Source organism: Rhinoraja longicauda, chromosome 25 (genome assembly GCF_053455715.1).
Source record: "Rhinoraja longicauda isolate Sanriku21f chromosome 25, sRhiLon1.1, whole genome shotgun sequence".
NCBI lineage: Eukaryota > Metazoa > Chordata > Chondrichthyes > Rajiformes > Arhynchobatidae > Rhinoraja > Rhinoraja longicauda.
Window position 1 is genome coordinate 15,246,031 of NC_135977.1, and position 18,408 is coordinate 15,264,438.

Consider the following 18,408-nt stretch of genomic DNA (forward strand, 5'->3'; position numbering starts at 1 on the left):
CCAGGGTGCCTGCCTGATAAGCCGAGCGTTTCCAGCTATTTATTTTATTTCCGATTTCCAGGACCTCAACATTTTTTTTTTCCAAGTGTCAAGGATATTTTCAAATTATCTCTGGGAAAACAAAATAAATTACACCATCCCCTCCAAGTAATGGGAATCCTTGGCCCGTGACCATTTAAATTGGAGCTTTGGGCAATTCAGCACGACATTCAGCACAGAGAACCGCAAGCCTTTTGGGTGTACAGGAACCGGAGGTAAAATAAGGTGGAGGAGCTCATCATTTCTCAGACTGCCCACTAACCTCGCCAAGCATTGCTCATCACTGAAGCAGAATCAGTAGATCCCACACTCCTTTCAACAGAACCTGAGTGGAAGCCCCAGCAACTGTCCGAGAGAAAATATTCCTGACGTTCAGCTGAACCCCATTTTCTGGTGGATTCAGCTCAAGGCTAAATGCTGTCTATGTCTTAATGCTTGCACTGCTTTGTTATTTGACAATACAAATGGATCAGAACTGTGATCATCAACAAACTCCCCTACTTCTGACCTTATAAAATTGAGGAAAGCACATGATGGAAACAGCTGAAGATGTGGAGACCAGAATACCAGTCAGAGAAAGTTCTGCAGTGATGTCCTGTGGCTGCGAATATTGGACACGTCATGTGTGTCATTCTTTGTGCAACGTTTGAGTTTAAACAGAGTAGAGTTTTCCCTTTCATTGCCCACTGACATCAGTTTTACCATTGTTTCTTGTTGTCTCACACTGTCAAATATCACCTTCATGTCAAAGGGTACACTCATCTCTTGTCCACATCTGGGTCATGATTGCAAAGGTGAATGTTAAACAAAACCTGAGCAGTGACTCTGCTTGCTGGGTGGGCACTGGGTCTGCTCATTTTATTGCATTGGACTGTTTGTGAAGAAGCGATAACTTACTCCAAGCCTCCTGCAAGCAGATGATGTTCACCCCACACATGGCAGCAACTTCCACAATGTCCCCGATTCGTTTGTGAAGAGCGGCAATCTACAGTAAAAAAGTTTACAATGAAAACATTGAACATTAGCTGGATTGCTTCAAACGTTTATATTGTACAAAATCAGCGATTTACAAGACCATCAGCATCAATGGCTAACACTCCTCAAACTGCTTTGCTGAACTGCGAAAGTTCTCACTGCTACAGGGTCAGTGGTCTCACTGCGGTTACGTCATATAAAGTCTGAAGAATCATTTCCAACCTGAGCAACGTGCACTTTCACAAATGTTTGGTAATAATTACAATCGAAAACATAACCCCTCCACAGGATTACTTCCAGGTAATCATTCCTATTCTTTACTTTTGAACAAAAGCTCCTGCATCAAACAAAATTAACAAAATGCAGAGACCAACACCAGAAGATGAAGCCAGGAGTGGGAAAGGAGGATACAGGGGGTAATGGGTTATTTGAAACAAAAAAGGGCACCTATTTAGGTGTCAGTGTTAATATCTTCCTGGCAAACGCAAAAGATGCGGGTCCAAGCCTCATTCCAAAATCTTCATGTCTGCAATCTTCCCCGTCTCTGCAGGATTCACCAGCCCCACAACCCTCTGACATTAGCATTACTCCAGTTGTAGCCTCTGAGAAAGCCCCAATTTTAAATACTCCACCATTGGTGGACAGACCTTCAGATGCCTTGAATGAACATTTGGATTCCATCCTTGAATCTCTCGGCATTTGTTTTCTTTGAAAACACAAGTTCAGATTTTAGGTGACCTGCCCTGATAGTCTCTGGTGTTCAGTATCAATTTTTCTTTTGTAATACACCAGAGATGGATTTTAACACATGAATAACATTAAAGATACAACAGAAATATATATGATTCACAATATGGTTGCTTTGGATCAGATAGGTGCGCTCCTCGCCATTATCTCAGAGACTTAATGGATTCCCCATGTCAAGAGTGACCTGGAGACTATTCTAGGTTGGTCAGATCAGTCTCACCCCAACTCCTGGGCCATGATATTACAACTTGGATCTGACCTGCTTTTTGTGAACATCTGGGCACATCTGGGCAATTGTCCACATTGTCAAGCAGCTGTCAGCGCTGCAACTGCACTGGAACAGCAGGGCCAGAGGTGCATCTAGTTCTACAGTGCACGTCTCAATACCACAATCAGGATGCTGCATTTAGTCCTTTCAGCAGCTTCTTGGTATCAAGTGAAGCATATTGGATTGGTTAGAGACTGCCTTCTGTGATGATGGGGGACTCATATCAGATATAAAGTTTATCCAAATGGATTTAAGATACTGGAGGGTACATTGGGTTAAGTCTGCCTCTTCACTGTTGTCTCATTATTTTCAAGATAAGAGCAAAGCATGAATAGCACAGGAATGTCTTTTAGCGAGACATTCCATCTAGAAATAGTTTCAAACAAACAGGGTACTTTAGAATACTCACCAACTGACTATTATATTTCAACTGCGTTCAGCACAAACATTCAGTATAAGAGCAAGGAAGAGAATTCCAGAGAAAATAATCCAACCTCTCCCTATAGCTGAAACCGTCTAATCCAAGCAACATTATGGTAAATCTCCTCCGCACCCTCTCCAAAGCCTCTACATCATTCCTGTAATGGGATGACCAGAACTGCATGCAAAACTCCAAATAAGGCCTAACCAAAGGCAGACCCATTGTCTCTGCCTGCTCATGCCCCACCGAACTTATCTCTACCTACCTCGACTCCATCCTATCCCCCCTGGTCAAATCCCTCCCCACCTACGTCCAAGACACCTCACACGCTCTCCATCTCCTGGATAACTTCCGGTTCCCAGGCCCCCACTCCCTCATTTTCACCATGGATGTCCAGTCACTCTACACTTCCATCCCCCACAAGGATGGTCTCGAAGCCCTCCGTTTCTTCCTCGACCGTAGAACCAGCCAATCCCCATCGACCAACACTCTCCTCCGCCTAGCAGAGCTGGTTCTTACCCTCAACAACTTCTCCTTTGACTCCTCCCACTTCCTCCAAACCAGAGGCGTAGCTATGGGCACTCGCATGGGCCCTAGCTACACCTGCCTCTTTGTTGGGTACGTCGAACAATCCCTGTTCCAGACGTACACTGGCCCCATCCCCGAACTCTACCTCCGCTACATCGACGACTGCATTGGTGCTACCTCTTGCACCCATGCAGAACTCACTGACTTTATACACTTCACCTCCAATTTCCATCCTGCCCTTAAATATACCTGGACTATCTCTGACATCTCCCTCCCGTTTCTGGACCTCACCATCTCCATCACAGGAGAAAAACTAGTGACGGACATTTATTACAAGCCCACCGACTCGCACAGCTATCTGGACTACACTTCTTCCCACCCGGTCCCCTGCAAAAAGTCTATCCCCTACTCCCAATTCCTCCGTCTACGCCGCATCTGCGCCCGGGATGAGGTGTTTCACACTAGGGCTTCCGAGATGTCCTCGTTTTTCAGAAAACGGGGCTTCCCCTCCTCCATTATAGATGAGGCTCTCACTAGGGTCTCTTCTACATCCCGCAGCTCCGCTCTTGCTCCCCATCCCCACACTCGCAACAAGGACAGGATCCCCCTCGTTCTCACCTTCCACCCCACCAGCCAGCGGATCCAACATATTATCCACCAACATTTCCATCACCTACAACAGGACCCCACCACTGGCCATATCTTCCAATCCCCTCCCCTCTCTGCGTTCCGCAGAGACCGTTCCCTCCGCAACTCCCTGGTCCACTCGTCCCTTCCTACCCAAACCACCCTAACCCCGGGCACTTTCCCTTGCAACCGCACGAGATGCAACACCTGTCCCTTTACCTCCCCCCTCAACTCCATCAAAGGACCCAAACATTCTTTCCAGGTGAGACAGAGGTTCACCTGCACCTCCTCCAACCTCATCTATTGCATCCGCTGCTCTAGATGTCAACTTATCTATATCGGCGAAACCAAGCGCAGGCTCGGCGATCGCTTCGCTGAACACCTGCGCTCGGTCCGCATTAACGCAACTGATCTCCCGGTGGCCCAGCACTTTAACTCCCCCTCCCATTCCCAGTCTGACCTCTCTGTCATGGGCCTCCTCCAGTGCCATAGTGAGGCCCGCCGGAAATTGGAGGAGCAGCACCTCATATTTCGCCTGGGCAGTTTGCGGCCCGGTGGTATGAACGTCGACTTCTCCAACTTCAGATAGCTCCTCTGTCCCTCCCTTCCCCTCCTCCTTCCCAGATCTCCCTCTATCTTCCTGTCTCCACCTAAATCCTTCCTTTGTCCCACCCCCGACATCAGTCTGAAGAAGGGTCTCGACCCGAAACGTCACCCATTCCTTCTCTCCCGAGATGCTGCCTGACCTGCTGAGTTACTCCAGCATTTTGTGAATAAATCGATTTGTATCAGCATCTGCAGTTATTTTCTTATAAGGCCTAACCAAAGGTTTAGTTTACAGATACAGCGACGAAATAGGCCCTTTGGCCCACCGAGTCCATGCCGACTGGCGATCCCCGCACACTAATACTACCCTACGCACTCTCGGGACAATTTACAATTATACCAAGCCAATTAACCCACAAACCTGTACGTCTTTGGACTGTGGGAAGAAACCGGAGATCCCAGAGACACTAGAAATACCAACACAGTCCTGTCTCCATCTTGGGGAAAAGACAAAGAGGCACTAGGAAAGGTGCAACTGAGATTGAAAAAAATAATCACAGAACTAACCTAATATCATGTTCGGCACGGATATTGTGGGCCGAAGGGTCAGTTTCTGTGCTGTATTATTCTATAGAATCATACAACAGGGAAACTGGCCCTTTGGCCAAACTTGCCCATGCCAACTGAGATGCTCCATCTACCCTAGTCCCACCTGCCATGTTTGACCCATATCCCATACCATTTCCTATCCATGTACCTGTCCAAATGTCTTTTGATGGTTGTATAGTATCTACTTCAACCACTTTCTCTGGTAGCTCATTCCAGATACCCAGCGCTCTCTCTGTGATAAAATTGCCCTTCAAGATCCTATTAAATTTGGATATGATTTAGATAAGTGGATTGAAGGCTTTGTGACCAAGTTTGCAGAGGATGATAAGATAGGTGCTTAGATAGGTGGAGGGGCAGGCAGTGTACAGGAAACAAGGACTCTGCAGAAGGACTTGGACAGGTTAGGAGAGTGGGCAGAGAAGTGGCAGATAAAATTCAGTGCAGCAAAGTGCGGAGTCATGCATTTTGGTAATAAGAATAAAGGTGTAGATTATTTTATAAATGGAGAGAATCCAGAAATCGGAGGTGCAAAGGGACTTGGCGCAGGATTCCCGAAAAATTAATTTGCAAGTCGAATCAGTAGAAAGGAAGGCAAATTCAATGCTAGCATTTATATCAAGAGGACTGGAATACAAAAACAGAGATGTAATGCTGAGGCTCTATAATGGGAGAGTCTAGGACTCGAGGTCATAGCCTCAGAATTAAAGGACACTAGACCAAGTGGATCCGTTGGACCCAAACCTCTCCTGCATTGGTACAGCACCCTCTCCTCTTCCCCCCCCCCTCCCCCTCGCTCCCACCCTCCCTCCCTCAACCCACCCCCCCCTCCCTCCCCTCCTCCTTCCCTAGGAGATAAATTTAAATTTTAAAATGTGAATAACTAAAAATATAACACCGATTTCAATGAAACTTCTTCCATTAGCACCAAAGGGCGACAGTGAGTAAGGTGGGCCTAAAATTGTCACGCTATCGTGTACCATTTTGGGTGTAGTTCAGGAACAAACAAACAAACAAGAGTTTTAGTATATAGATTCTTTTAGGAAGGAGATGAGGAGAAATTTCTTTAGTCAGAGGGTGGTGAATCTGTGGAATTCTTTGCCACAGAAGGCTGTGTCGGCCAAGTCACTGGATATTTTTAAGACAGATAGATTCTTGATTAGTACAGGTGTCAGAGGTTTTGGGGAGAAGGCAGGAGAATGGGGTTAGTAGACTTGATGCCTAATAGACTTGATGACTAGTTGACTTGATGGCCTAATTCTACTCCTATTCCTATGACCTTTTAAGGCGCTGGTCAGGCCGCATTTGGAGTACTGTGAGCAAATTTGGACCCCTTATCTGAGGAAGGATGTGCTGGCTCTGGAGAGGTTCCAGAGAAGGTTTACAAGAATGATTCCAGGAATGAGTGGATTAGCAGATGATGAGCGCTTCGCAGCACTGGGCCTCTGCTCACTGGAGTTTAGGTTGAAGAGGGGACCTTTGAAACCTACAGGACAATGTAAGACATAGATAGAGTTGAAGTAGAAAGGATGTTTCCACTGGTGGAAGAGTCTAGGACCAGAGGTTATAGCCTCAGAATTAAATTTAGAAAGGAGGTGAGGAGGAATATTTTTAATCAGAGGGTAGTTAATCTGTGGAACTCCTTGCCACAGAGGGCTGTGGAGGCCAAGCCAGTGGATATTTTTAAGGCAGAGATAGACAAATTCTTGATTAGAATTGGTGTTAAGGGTTATGGGGAGAAGGCAGGAAAATGGGATTAGAAGGCAGAGATCAGCCATGACAGAATGGCGGAGCAGACTCGATGATCCGAATGGCCCAATTCTACTCCTATAACTTGTGAACTTGTAAATCTATCCCATTTCACCTTAAACTTATGTCTTCTAGTTCTTGATTCCCCTATTCTGGGTACCCTATTCCTATGTTCTGTGTTTAACTCTAATCTTCAAGCTTCTCTCCCGAGAAAGCCAAGAGGCAATTTCAAAGCCCTCTTTAAAATTACAGATGAACTTTAAGAGGTAGATGCAGAAAATGTGTTTATTTGTGAGGAGCGGAAGGTGAAAAGGGGTTTATGAGTGTTAAAAAGCATAGAGAAACCATATCTGCCTCAGCAATTAATCTGTCTGAGATTCTAGGCCCCTGAACTAGATCCAATGGTTACATGGGAAAAGAAAAGGTCTACTTTCTATAAATATCCCATGTAAACTGAATGTGGGCCAGCTTCAATGCTGCCTAGAGGGATTGAACAGCACACATGCATTTAAGTGTGGATCAGTGTGGAGGTAAAAGGAACTGAGATTGAGCTGATCAGGTGAAAAGGTATAACAAGGGAAGACTGATGTAGTGCCAAACTCCGAGAAAGACACGGAAAGTGCTGGAGTAATTCAGTAGTCAGGCAGCATCTCTGCAGATCGCGGATAGGTGACGTTTTGGGTCGGGACCCTTTTTCAGACTGGATACCCAAAACATCACCTATCCATGTTCTCCAGAGGCACTGCCTGACCCGCTGAGTTTCTCCAGCACTTTGCGTCCTTTTGCATAAACCAGCATCTGCAGTTCCTTGTTTCTACCTTCCGAGACAGACAAGTGGCGTTGTAAATCCTACACCCCTAGTCACAAACATGCCGATCACCGGCTCAATTTGAACATCAACGTAAAACTGTGCATTCCACGCACCTGGTCAGACACCGGCGAGTCGGTGGGAAGGACAATCTTGTTCTGAACAAGCCCCACTCTGACAATGTGCGGCTGGCGGAGCTGCTCTGGGGCTGCCTCAAAGCCAAAACCACGCAGCTCAAAGTCCCCCTCCAGCGATGCGGCCACAACGGCCTCCGGGAAATCCAGCGTCCTGAAAAACACCAAAGCAAACTGTTGCAATCAAAGGGTGAATGCCCATGTTTTATTTGAATGACTTATTTTAATTAACTTGCTTCATCTTCATTTCTTGAATTATCTCGTACAGATTATTGAACCACATTTCAGATGCCTGCTCTTCACCCAACACCTTGCTGTCGTCACGGATGCAAATACTTGCACCTCACCCCGGCACTTGCACCCATGGGTAAAGACCTGCTGCTTCCATAGACAGAGCATGCATGAAGAGCAGCGTTGCAAATCACAAGGATCAGGCCAGTCCAGAGCCCATCCCCTGCAGAAGCCTATTCTTTTGGAACTTGTAAACCTCAGAAGATTGAGTTCCCAATCCTGGTCTCTGATTAAATCAAACTTATTTGTTTCTGTTTGTCCTGTCAACTCAATTATCTTGTTACAAACTCGGCATTCAGATAAAGAGCCTCAAGCTTTGACTTTTTACAAATATTACTTTCTGATTTAATTTCTGATGTACACTCTTATTACATTTCCTGTCCATTTCTGCCATTTTTTAATATCCCCTTCACCGCCCTGCAGTATAGTTTTATTATTTATTTATTTATTGAACTTCTCACTTGAATCCCTTTAATAATGTACTCTCACTCACCCTCACTCACACACAATCACACACTCACACATGTTGTGAAATTCACCAGGACACTGGTCTGTGCAACAGTTCAAAGGAAGCCCATCTGACAGGACAAGCTCTCTCTTCCCCTCGTGACAGCGGCCCATGAATTGAAACCCCTTTCTCCCACACCAATCCTTGAGCCACATATTTACTTTCTTATTCCTATTTGCCCTTTATCAATTCATACAGGAATCAAGTAATAATCCATACGGTTGGATAACCCTTATGTTCTGCTTTTCAAATTTGTCCCAAATTAGTGAAACCTCATTAAAACCTCAGTCTGAGAACCTCCTACACAGACAGTGACCTATTGCCCACACAGACTTCATCACTAACTCTTAACTCATCCCCTCCCAAGTCTGCACTATGCCAGAAGAGATACCTTTAACCCTGATCCCACCGGGTAAGCTAGTTTTCAGGACTCTATCTTTGTGCAGAGAACAATGTCTGTTCCCCAAACTCTACTGTCTGCCAGTTCTCTTTTCCTCCCACCAGAAGTGCCCTCACGACAGGGCACCACACCCAGTTTGTACATCCTCTCTGCTTCCCCACCCTCATCCACACGGGCAGCAAAAACCGTACCCATTAGTCTACAGCAAAGACTGACATTCCTCTGAAACAACCTTCTGGGCCCCTCTTCTTTCCTCATACCATCCATCCTGTACTTGGCCCCTGATCAAATTTGAGAAAATTAACTTCAAGACAAGCACAACCAGGAGATTAATATTGGATGTAGTTCACCCACTGCGGTCACGCCCCATATATATCCTTATTTTTATGTTCTATGTTTATCAATTATACCAACAATAAGCGAGTTCGGTATCTCGATAAACATAAGGAATCAAGGGATCTGTCGAAGGGCATTCGGGATAATCAAAGAGCATTGCTAATGATCGCGAACGCAGCGCTGTATAAACTGTGTGTACGTATTTGGGCGGAACTTTGTAAAAATAACATTTTCGGTCTGAACAACTGGAAAATACATATGAAACGCAGTTCTGTATACACACACAGTAGCTCAGCTGGCGATAATGTTTATCCTGAATGACCCATGACCTGGGCATGCACAGTTGTAATCCCGAACTCGCTTATTTGGATGTGAATGTACAAAGCAGGGTTGCTGAGCTGCAGAGGACACTTAAATAGATGGCATTGTAGACCGTGAGGGACATTATCAAGAATTACAGCAGAGGCTTCGTCAGCTGGGTAAGTGGCAAATAGAGTTTAATTCAGGTAAGTGCAGGTGTTGCATTTTGGGATGTCAAACTAGGGTAGGACCTTCACAAAGAACAGACCAGTACAGTACAGCACAGCAACAGGCTCTTCAGCACATATTTGTGCCAAACATGATGCCAACTTAAACTGACCTCATCTGTCTGCACATGATCCATAACTCTCTATCCCCTGCACTTTCGTGTGCCCTTCTAAAAGACTAAAAAGCCACTATCGCATCTGTTATGACCACCATCCCAGCCAATGTGTTGCAAGCCCTCACCACACTCTGTAAAAAAAAAAACCTGCTCAACACATCTCCATTAAACTTTCCCCACTCACCATATAGTTATTCCCACTGGTGTTGAACATTTCCACCTGGGCAACAGGTTCTGCCTGTCTACCTTATCTATGTCTCTCATAATTATATATACTTCTATCAAGTCTCCCTACAGCCTCTGACATTAGGACCCTGGGACTGTTGTAGAACGGAGGGATCTGGGAGTACAAGTAAATAGTTCCCAGAAAGTGGCATCACAGGTCGACAGCGTTTTGGCACATTTGCTTTAATCGGAAAGGGCAATGACTATATTACTTCAGACATTATGTCGCAGTTATACAAAAAGGTCCTGGCCACACTTATAGTATTGTGTTCAGTTTCCCATGGAAACATTTGCATTAAGCAGAAAAGATTTGAGGAAGTTGCCAGGACTAAAAAGGGACTGATTTATAGGGATTTAAAGGTTGGGCAAGCTAGGACTTTATTCCTTGGATTGCAGAAGAGTTTTGATTGTAGAAGTGTATAAAATCACGAGGGGCAGAGATAGGGTGAATGCACAATCTTTTCAAAGGTTTACAAAATTAAGAATTAGAGGGCATAGATTCAAGGTGAGAGGGGAAAGGATTCACGGAAACACGAGCTGCAACTTTGCCAGAGGAAGTGCCAGAGGAAGTGATTGAGGCAGGTAAAATAAGAATATTTAAAAGATATTTGGACAGTCACATGAATAGGATAGGTTTAGAGGGATATGGGCCAAACATAACCAAATGGGACTAGAGTGGATGGGCATCTTGGTTGAAATGAATGAGTCGGACCAAAGGGCCTGTTTCCATACAGAATGACTATCCCTTTGCAATAAAGGGCAACATTCCACGTGCCTTCCTAATGCTTGGAGTACCTACAAGATAAACTAAGATGCACTCATGTTACAAACCTATGTTTCATAACATTTTGATAATATTGGGGAGATCTCAAGACGATTCAATGGACCACAACGGAAGAGTCGGCTGTGTCAAAAGCAAGGTCGAAGGCGAGGGAAATCCTGCAGAGGTTCCAATCTGGTCATGTTGTCTCCTGTGCCTCCAGATTATCCTCTAAATTCCATCCCTGGAGAATCCTCAACCAGACATCTTCTATCCCCTTTCCACATTACAATGGGTGCATATCCTCCATAATCCCTGGTTTACTCTTCCATTTCCACCATCAACTCCCTTTCTCATACTTTCCCATACAACCAAACCATTACCTAATCCCTTCCCATCTATCAGGGGCACAAAGTTTCCTGTCTGGAGAATCAGCAATTCACTTGGTTTCCTTCCAGTTTGGTGAACTGCACTCAGTGCTCACAATGTAGTCCTCTTTACATTGGGAAAAACAAATCTAGAGACCGTGACTGTTTTGCACAACACCCATGTTCAATCTGCCATGACAACCCAGAGCTACTGGCTGCCTATTGCTTTATGTCTCATTCACACCTCTCTGGCATGCACATACAATATTCCAAATATGGCCTAACAAGTCCGACAAAGTTGTATCATGATATCCTGACTCTTATACTTATTGCCCTGACCCATGAAGCCAAGCATATATGCCTTCTTTACCACTCTTTCAGGGAGCTATGGACTTGGACCCTTAGATTCTGTACATCAACACTACATTTTGAATGTTATCCGAGTCTATGTGCCTGTGATTCTGCTGCAAACATAACTTACATTGTACCCCTATCTCACCTTACTTGTGCATATGATAGATAATAAAAATCAATTTGAGTGTCTAGGTTGAAAGCCATTTCTCAAATACCCCACCAAACGTTCCACCACTAATCGCAAGCAACAAACTGCTTGAAGAACTCAGCGGGCCAGGCAGCGTCTGTGGAGGGAAGTAGACGACCAGGCTTTGGGTAGGGACCCTCCTTCTTCAGACTGAAGGAACAGAGGGAAAGTAGAAAAGGGGAGGTGGGGGTGGGGGGGAGCTGGCAAGTAATAGGTGGATCCAGTTGAGGAGTGGTTGATTGGCAGACGAGCCAGGTGAGGGAGAAAGTAACCAAGGCTGAGAGGAATGTGGAGAAGACAGAAGGGTACAGAATGGTGGAATCTGATCAGGATTCTCAACAAAATTGGTATGAATTGACAACACTTCCTCCTCGATAACCATCAGCACAGGGGCACCTCAAGGGCATGTGCTGTGCCCCCAACTCTACTCACTACTATGTAGCCGCACACAGTTCAAACTCCATCTTTATATTCACTGACGACACCACTGTTGGTGGACGAATTATAGATAAGGATGTCTCAAGAGTATAGGAGAGAGATCAATCATTTCATTGAATGGTGCCCGACAACCACGTTGGTGTCAACGTCAGTAAAACCAAGGAACTGATTGTTGACTTTACAAAAGGAAGTCCAAGGATCCACAAGCCTGTCTGCATCAATGGGTCAGTGGTACAGAGAGCAAACTTTCAAGTTCCTGGGCGTGCAAATGTCTGAAGATTTGTCCTGTCCCCAGCACTTTGATTCAATCACTGACAAAGTCCATTAACCCCTCCACTGCCTTAGAAGATTGAGGAAATTTGTCATGTTGATACTCTCTTGAACGTCTACATGTGTACAGTAGAGAGTTTAGAGATACAGAGTGAAACATGCCAGTCAGTGCTCTGATCGCCCTTACACTAGATCTATCCTGCACACAAGGGACAATTAACAGAAGCCAATTAACCTAAAAACCTGTATGTCTGGAGTGTGGGAGGAAACCAGAGCACCCAGATAAAACCCACGTAGACACAGGGAAAACGTGCAAACTTTGTACGCACAGCACCCGTAGTCAGGATGGAACCCGGGTTTCTAGCGCTGTAAGGCAACAATTGTACTGCTGCGCTTCTGTGCCACCCAGAAGCATATTGACTGGTTGCATCACAGCCTAGTTCAGCAACTCGGAAGTCCAGGAATAAAGGAGATTTCAGAAAATGGGGAACCCCGCCAGGTCCATTATGGGCACTGACCTTCCCGTCGAAGTGATTTACAAGAGGCACCGTCTCTAAAACCAGCCAACGCCATGCTCTCATTTCACTCCTGCCATCGGGAACAGGAGTCTGAAAGTGTCCAGATTCGGGAACAGCTTCTTTCCAATGATCATCAGGATATTGAACACTACGAACTCCAACCAAACTCCAAACTGCCTATGTTGCACTAGGAACTTCAGGCTTTGTTTTTAAAAAAATCTATTGTACTCTTCTTTAATGCTTGTGTATTGTGTAATATTGAGTAAGGTGTTTACAAACGTTTTGTGTTGCTGTAAGTAAGAAGTTTATTGTTCAGTTCCAGTACATACAACAAAACACTCTTATTTCTTGGAAGAAGGTGAGGTAGACAAATCTCACGGGCCAAATTAGATATATCCAAGGTCACAGTGGGAAACTAGAGATGAAATTATGGAAGCCTTAGCTGAAATTTACGAGTCGTCATTAAATACAAGCAAAATGCCAGAAGACTGGAGAATGGCAAATGTTGTGCCTTGATTCAAGAAGGGCTCCAGGGAAAAGGCAGGGAACTACTCCCCGACTAACGATACTTCGACTTGCGATATTTCCACTTTGCGATGGTGCAAACGGCAGCGACCCGTAGCGAGCCGCAGCTCGCTTCCGGCCACATAATCAAGCGTATTAAATGCATTTCAACGTACGATATTTTCGGTTTACAATGGGTTTATCGGAACGTAAGTTGAGGAGCACCTGTACAGGCCAGTGAGCTGAACATCTGTAGTTGGAAATTTACTGGAGAGTATTCAGAGTGATGGGATATACACGCACTTAGATGGTCAAGGGCTGATTAGTAAGAGTCAGCATGGTTTTGTACACGAGAGGTCGTGTCTCACGAATCTGCTTGCATTTTTGAAGATCTGACCACGAGGGTTGATGAGGGCAGAGCTGTAAATGTTGTATATATGGACCAGCAAAACATTTAACAAGGTTCCACATGATAAGCTCAAGATACCAGCATCTGCAATCTCCAACTATCTCAATCCTGCCCTCTATGGCCATGGACATCTCTGACTGGCATGGGGGATTGTACCTCACTATTGAAGGCCCTCATAGGTGTGAACACCATAATGCCACCGTGCCTCTATAACTGTGATGTTGAAGGGAAGGCATGGTCGGTTGGGTGCGGGTGCTGCCGCCCGTGCTCACCTTTTCCTTCACCCTAGCACCTGTTGGTGACACTGGTGGTGCAGAAGGCGGGTTGCACTCCAAGACCGTAGCAAGGAAGGCATCAGGCCTGGCTGCAGGTTGCCCGCGCACAGCCCGCTGGGATTGTAGTTCCATCGCGCCGCGCTAACCCATGCATTCGGCATGGGGGACTACATCTCCCAGCATCGCCCGGGGCACAGCATGGCACCGCTCACCTGAGCTTTTTTCCGTAGAGAATCCTGCAGAACTGCTCAGAGTTCAAGTCGGGCCCCATGTAGCCGTCGACGTCGTTCTCCCTTCCTGATGACATGTTGTCTCAACTCCCCCCCTCACACTCCGGCCGTCCGGTCAGCCACCCACTCCTCTCCAAATAACTGCAACGGCCAACGGATCCTCCCCCTGCCTGCTCCTGATTGGGACGGAGCAGCCAAGGGGCGTGCCCAACAGGCAGGCGACCGGCCACTCGGCCCCTCACATTGCTCCGCCTTTTGTCAAAGTCAATGCAACCACTGGATTTGCAACGCCTATCTTAACTCTTCTTACCATCATGGGACCCAGACAGCCCTTCCAGAATTCTGTTGATCTGGTGTACTCTACTGCATTCAATGTTCACCATGTGGACTGTTTAAACAGTCTTAAACATAGCAACAGCCACCTTACCCAGAGACTTGGGTTCAAATCATGTCCCTGGTTGCTTCGTGCTCCAGGTTTTTTTCCAACGTCCCAAAGTTGTGCAGGTTGGTATGTTAATTGGCCATTATAAATGTTCTAAGTGTGTCGGTGAGTGATAGAATCTGGGGGAAAAAATGAATTGAATATGGGAAGAATAAAAAGATTAATGTAAGATGCGAAAGAAAATCCTGACTATGGGTGCTGTCTGTATGGACTTTGTATGTTCTCCCCGTGACCTGCGTGGGTTGCTCCGGGATCTCCGGTTTCCTCCCACACCCCAAAGACGTACAGGTTTGTAGGCTAATTGGCTTGGTAAATTTGTAAATTGTCCCTAGTGGCTGTTGGATAGTGTTAGTGTTATGGGATTGCTGGTCGGCGTGGACCCGGTGGGCCGAAGGGCCTGTTTCCGCGCTGTAAACTAAACAAAACTACGAGGTTGTGGCCATTATGGAGACTTGATTGAGAGAGGGACATGGCTGGCAGCTCAATGTTCCAGTGTTTCAATGTTTCAAACATCATAGAGTGGGAGGTCAAAAAGGTGGAGGAGTTGTTTACTAATCAGGGAGAATGTCATAGATTTAAAGTGGTGGAAGGATAAGAGGGGAGATAAGGAAATAAGTATTCATCCAGCGAACGGTATGGATCTGGAATCCGCTGCCAAAAAAATGGTGAATATAGATATCTTCTCCACATTTAAACAGTACGTAGATGTGAGCCAAGAGTCATGACCCACAGGTCTAGGTGCAGAAGGTGCAGAAAACATTTATCAGAATGCTGACTGGATTAGAGGGTATTAGTTATAAAGAGACAAACTTGGATTGTTTTCTCTGGAGCGTCATATGCTGAGGGGAAAACTGATAAAAGTATATAAAATTATGAGAGCCATGGATTGGATGGACAGTCAGAACCTTTTTCCAAGGGTGAAAATGTCAAAAACTAGAGGGCATAGCTTTAAAATCAAAGAGAGAAAGTTTCAAGGAGATGTGTGGGCGTGCTTTTTTTTACACAGAGAGTGGTGGGTGCTTGGAATGCACTGTTAGTGGTTTGTGGAGGCAGATATAGTGGCATTTAAGTGGCTTTTTGATAGGCACATGGATATGCAGGGAATGGAGGGATATGGATCATGTGTAGGCAGAGAAAATCAGTTTAGGCTGGCATCTTGTTCGGCACAGACATTGTGGGCCAAAGAGCCTGTTCTTGTGCTGTACTCTTTTATGTTCCAGGAGAGGGTGCAGAAGAGATTCACCGGGATGTTGTCTGGGATGGAGTGATTTGGTTATGAAGAGAGATTGAATAGGCCAGGTTTGGTTTTCTTGGAGCGGGGGAGGCTAAGGGGGGACCCAGTAGAAACTGACAATAGAGTACCAATGTTGTGCAGAATGCCCAGTGCTGCTATGGTAATGTAACATCAGGAAACATGATAACGAAACTGCTTCAGTCTGACTCCCCTCGGACTTGTATCTCCCTGATGTTGAGGAGCAGGAACTGCTGCTTCCTGTGAGGTCGTCGGAGAAGCGGGAAACGTCTGGCACTGCTGAAACCCCATTCCGATCCTCTTGTTGTGGTGGAAATGATGGTGCCATTACATACCCAATGTGGATGCTCGTATTGCATATTTACATGTAACTTTAAACAGATGAGAATGCAGTATAAATGTATGTAATTCCACATGTAGCAGCAGAATCCCAGGTCAGGTCATTCCCTCAGGGACAACGTTTTTCCAAAAGCACCAACGTTCCTTCTGATCGCTCCGTCATAACATGGTCTGCAAATGTGGCCTTACCAAGAATGTGGATCCTAATCTTTGAGGTTCACCAGCCTTCTGAGAGATCAATGCAGAAACTGTTGGATTCTTTGTGATTTACGTCCTTTGAAAGTGGTGAGAATACCAGGTTGTGTTCCAGGAAATGTTAGTTATTCACAATTTATGTTAGTTAATTTTCTGGGCAAGTAAATACAGTGAGACCCGTGACAGCTTTTCTCCTCATTATATTTACTCCATTTTGTTAATATCTTTGCCTGTAAAGTGCTTTTGGAGCTCTGGGACTGTGAAATATGCTTTTTAAATGCAAATCTTTTACTAATCCTAAAATTAGCAGAATAATCTGTTTTAATAATGAAACAGATGTGCTAGCCTGATATCTCAGCTATCTTCCCAAGAATCTTTATATTTTTAAACATCGCTTTTTGCATGATTTTCTCATCTAATCCTCGTGTGTTCTCTATTTTAACCTAATCTCAGAATGCAAAATAAAAAAAAAATCTTGTTTTCATTGGGTTATTGTGCAATCTGAGGCTCAGCCAAAGGAATGATCAAAACCATATGGGAAAGGTTCCCTGGTGCTTCCACAGTTGTCACAGTGCCTGGTGGGAAACTGGCAGAACCAGTCTGACCGCTGGTCATGCAGCTTGCCCGGTCTGCCCTCGACTAACCTTCAACGAAGTGTTGATGTATAGATTTATCTTTTCTAATCTGTCAGCCTTGTCATGAGGGAAGCCCGCTGTGAGAGAGGCCCAGAAGCCTCCGGTCACTTTGCCCAGAGCCAGTGCTGCTTGGAGAGCAGGGTCACACAGTGAGAAGGAGCAATTGCCATGATGACCGGCAGGGCCACTGGCCTGACAAATTAGATGGGGCTGCAAGAACAGGGTGAGCTGGACACACAGAAAAGTTCAGACACTGGAATCTTGAGCGATAAATAAGTGCTGGAGGAAAAGTGCGGGTCAGCCACCATCTGTGGAGGGAATGGTCAGACAATGTTTCCGAAATGTTGTCTGTCCATTCCCTCCACAGATGCTGCCGGACCTGTTGAGTTTTTCCAGCACTTTGTTTTTTAGATCAGGATGAACAATGGGCTAATAGACGTGTACATCTTTAATGAATAAAGGATAAAGGACCATTACATTTGTTAATCAGGAGGAAATTTTGGCAAAAAGAAACACTAGACAAGAGTTTGAGCAAACACTAAACCCTTAGTGGGGTGTGGGAAAGTTGGAGACCTGACGGTGCTGCCTTCTCAAGTCTCCCATCCTTGGCTGAGTGGGTAAAGCTTTATAAAGGCAGCTTGACCTCAGTACTGGTCAGCATCTCAGGAAGATGCACTTCTCAGGAGAAGCACTGAATAGTTTATTAGAACATACAGAGTTAATGGTCTTCAGTTATGTGGGAGACTAAAGAAGTCTGGATTACTCTCGTTAGGGCAGAGTTTATCTGAATAGTATGCTAGTTTATAAAAATTATATGCGGTTTAGATAGCAAACTAGGGAACAGAAAAGTCAATAACTGAACATGGAGATTGGGAGATTACCAAACTAATCAAAGACAACATGAGGAGAAAACCTATTAGCAGTGATCTTTTACTGTCTGCACTTCATAGATCCAAGATGGCGCCAGAGCATGGGGATTCTTTGCCTGCCATCCCCATAAGGGGATCTGCTATCAACCATTGTAATCGTTACACTCTTTTAAATCTTTACTTTTTTTAATCTAAATTTTAAACTATTTATCCTTTATCTGTGCGCTGTGGAGGTTTAGTTTTGTTTAATTTAGTTTTGAGATACAGCCTAGTACAGGCCCTTCAGCCCATCGAGTCTGCGCAGACCAGCGATCCCCGCACACTAACACTATCCTACACACACTAGGGACAATTTACATTTGTACCAAGCCAATTAGCCTACAAACCTGTATGTCTTTGAGTGTGGGAGGAAACCAGAGCTACCCGGATAAATCCCACGCAGCTCACGCTGAGAATGTACAAACTCTGTACAGACAGCACCCATAGTCAGGATTGAACCCGGGTCTCTGGCG

General features: G+C 45.3%; 1 protein-coding gene across 1 annotated transcript in view; it reads right to left on the reverse strand.

The window, feature by feature from the left end:
• upb1 (ureidopropionase, beta) overlaps positions 1 to 14,332 on the reverse strand; it is a 54,557-nt gene extending 40,225 nt beyond the window's left edge. Inside the window, exons 1-3 of the mRNA XM_078421062.1 lie at positions 14,147 to 14,332; positions 7,431 to 7,602; positions 937 to 1,024 (exon numbers count right to left, since the gene is read on the reverse strand). Coding sequence (XP_078277188.1) covers positions 937 to 1,024; positions 7,431 to 7,602; positions 14,147 to 14,241 — 355 coding nt within the window. The 5' untranslated portion in view covers positions 14,242 to 14,332. The remainder of the gene's footprint in view (positions 1 to 936; positions 1,025 to 7,430; positions 7,603 to 14,146) is intronic.
• Between the last annotated feature and the right edge of the window lie 4,076 nt (positions 14,333 to 18,408).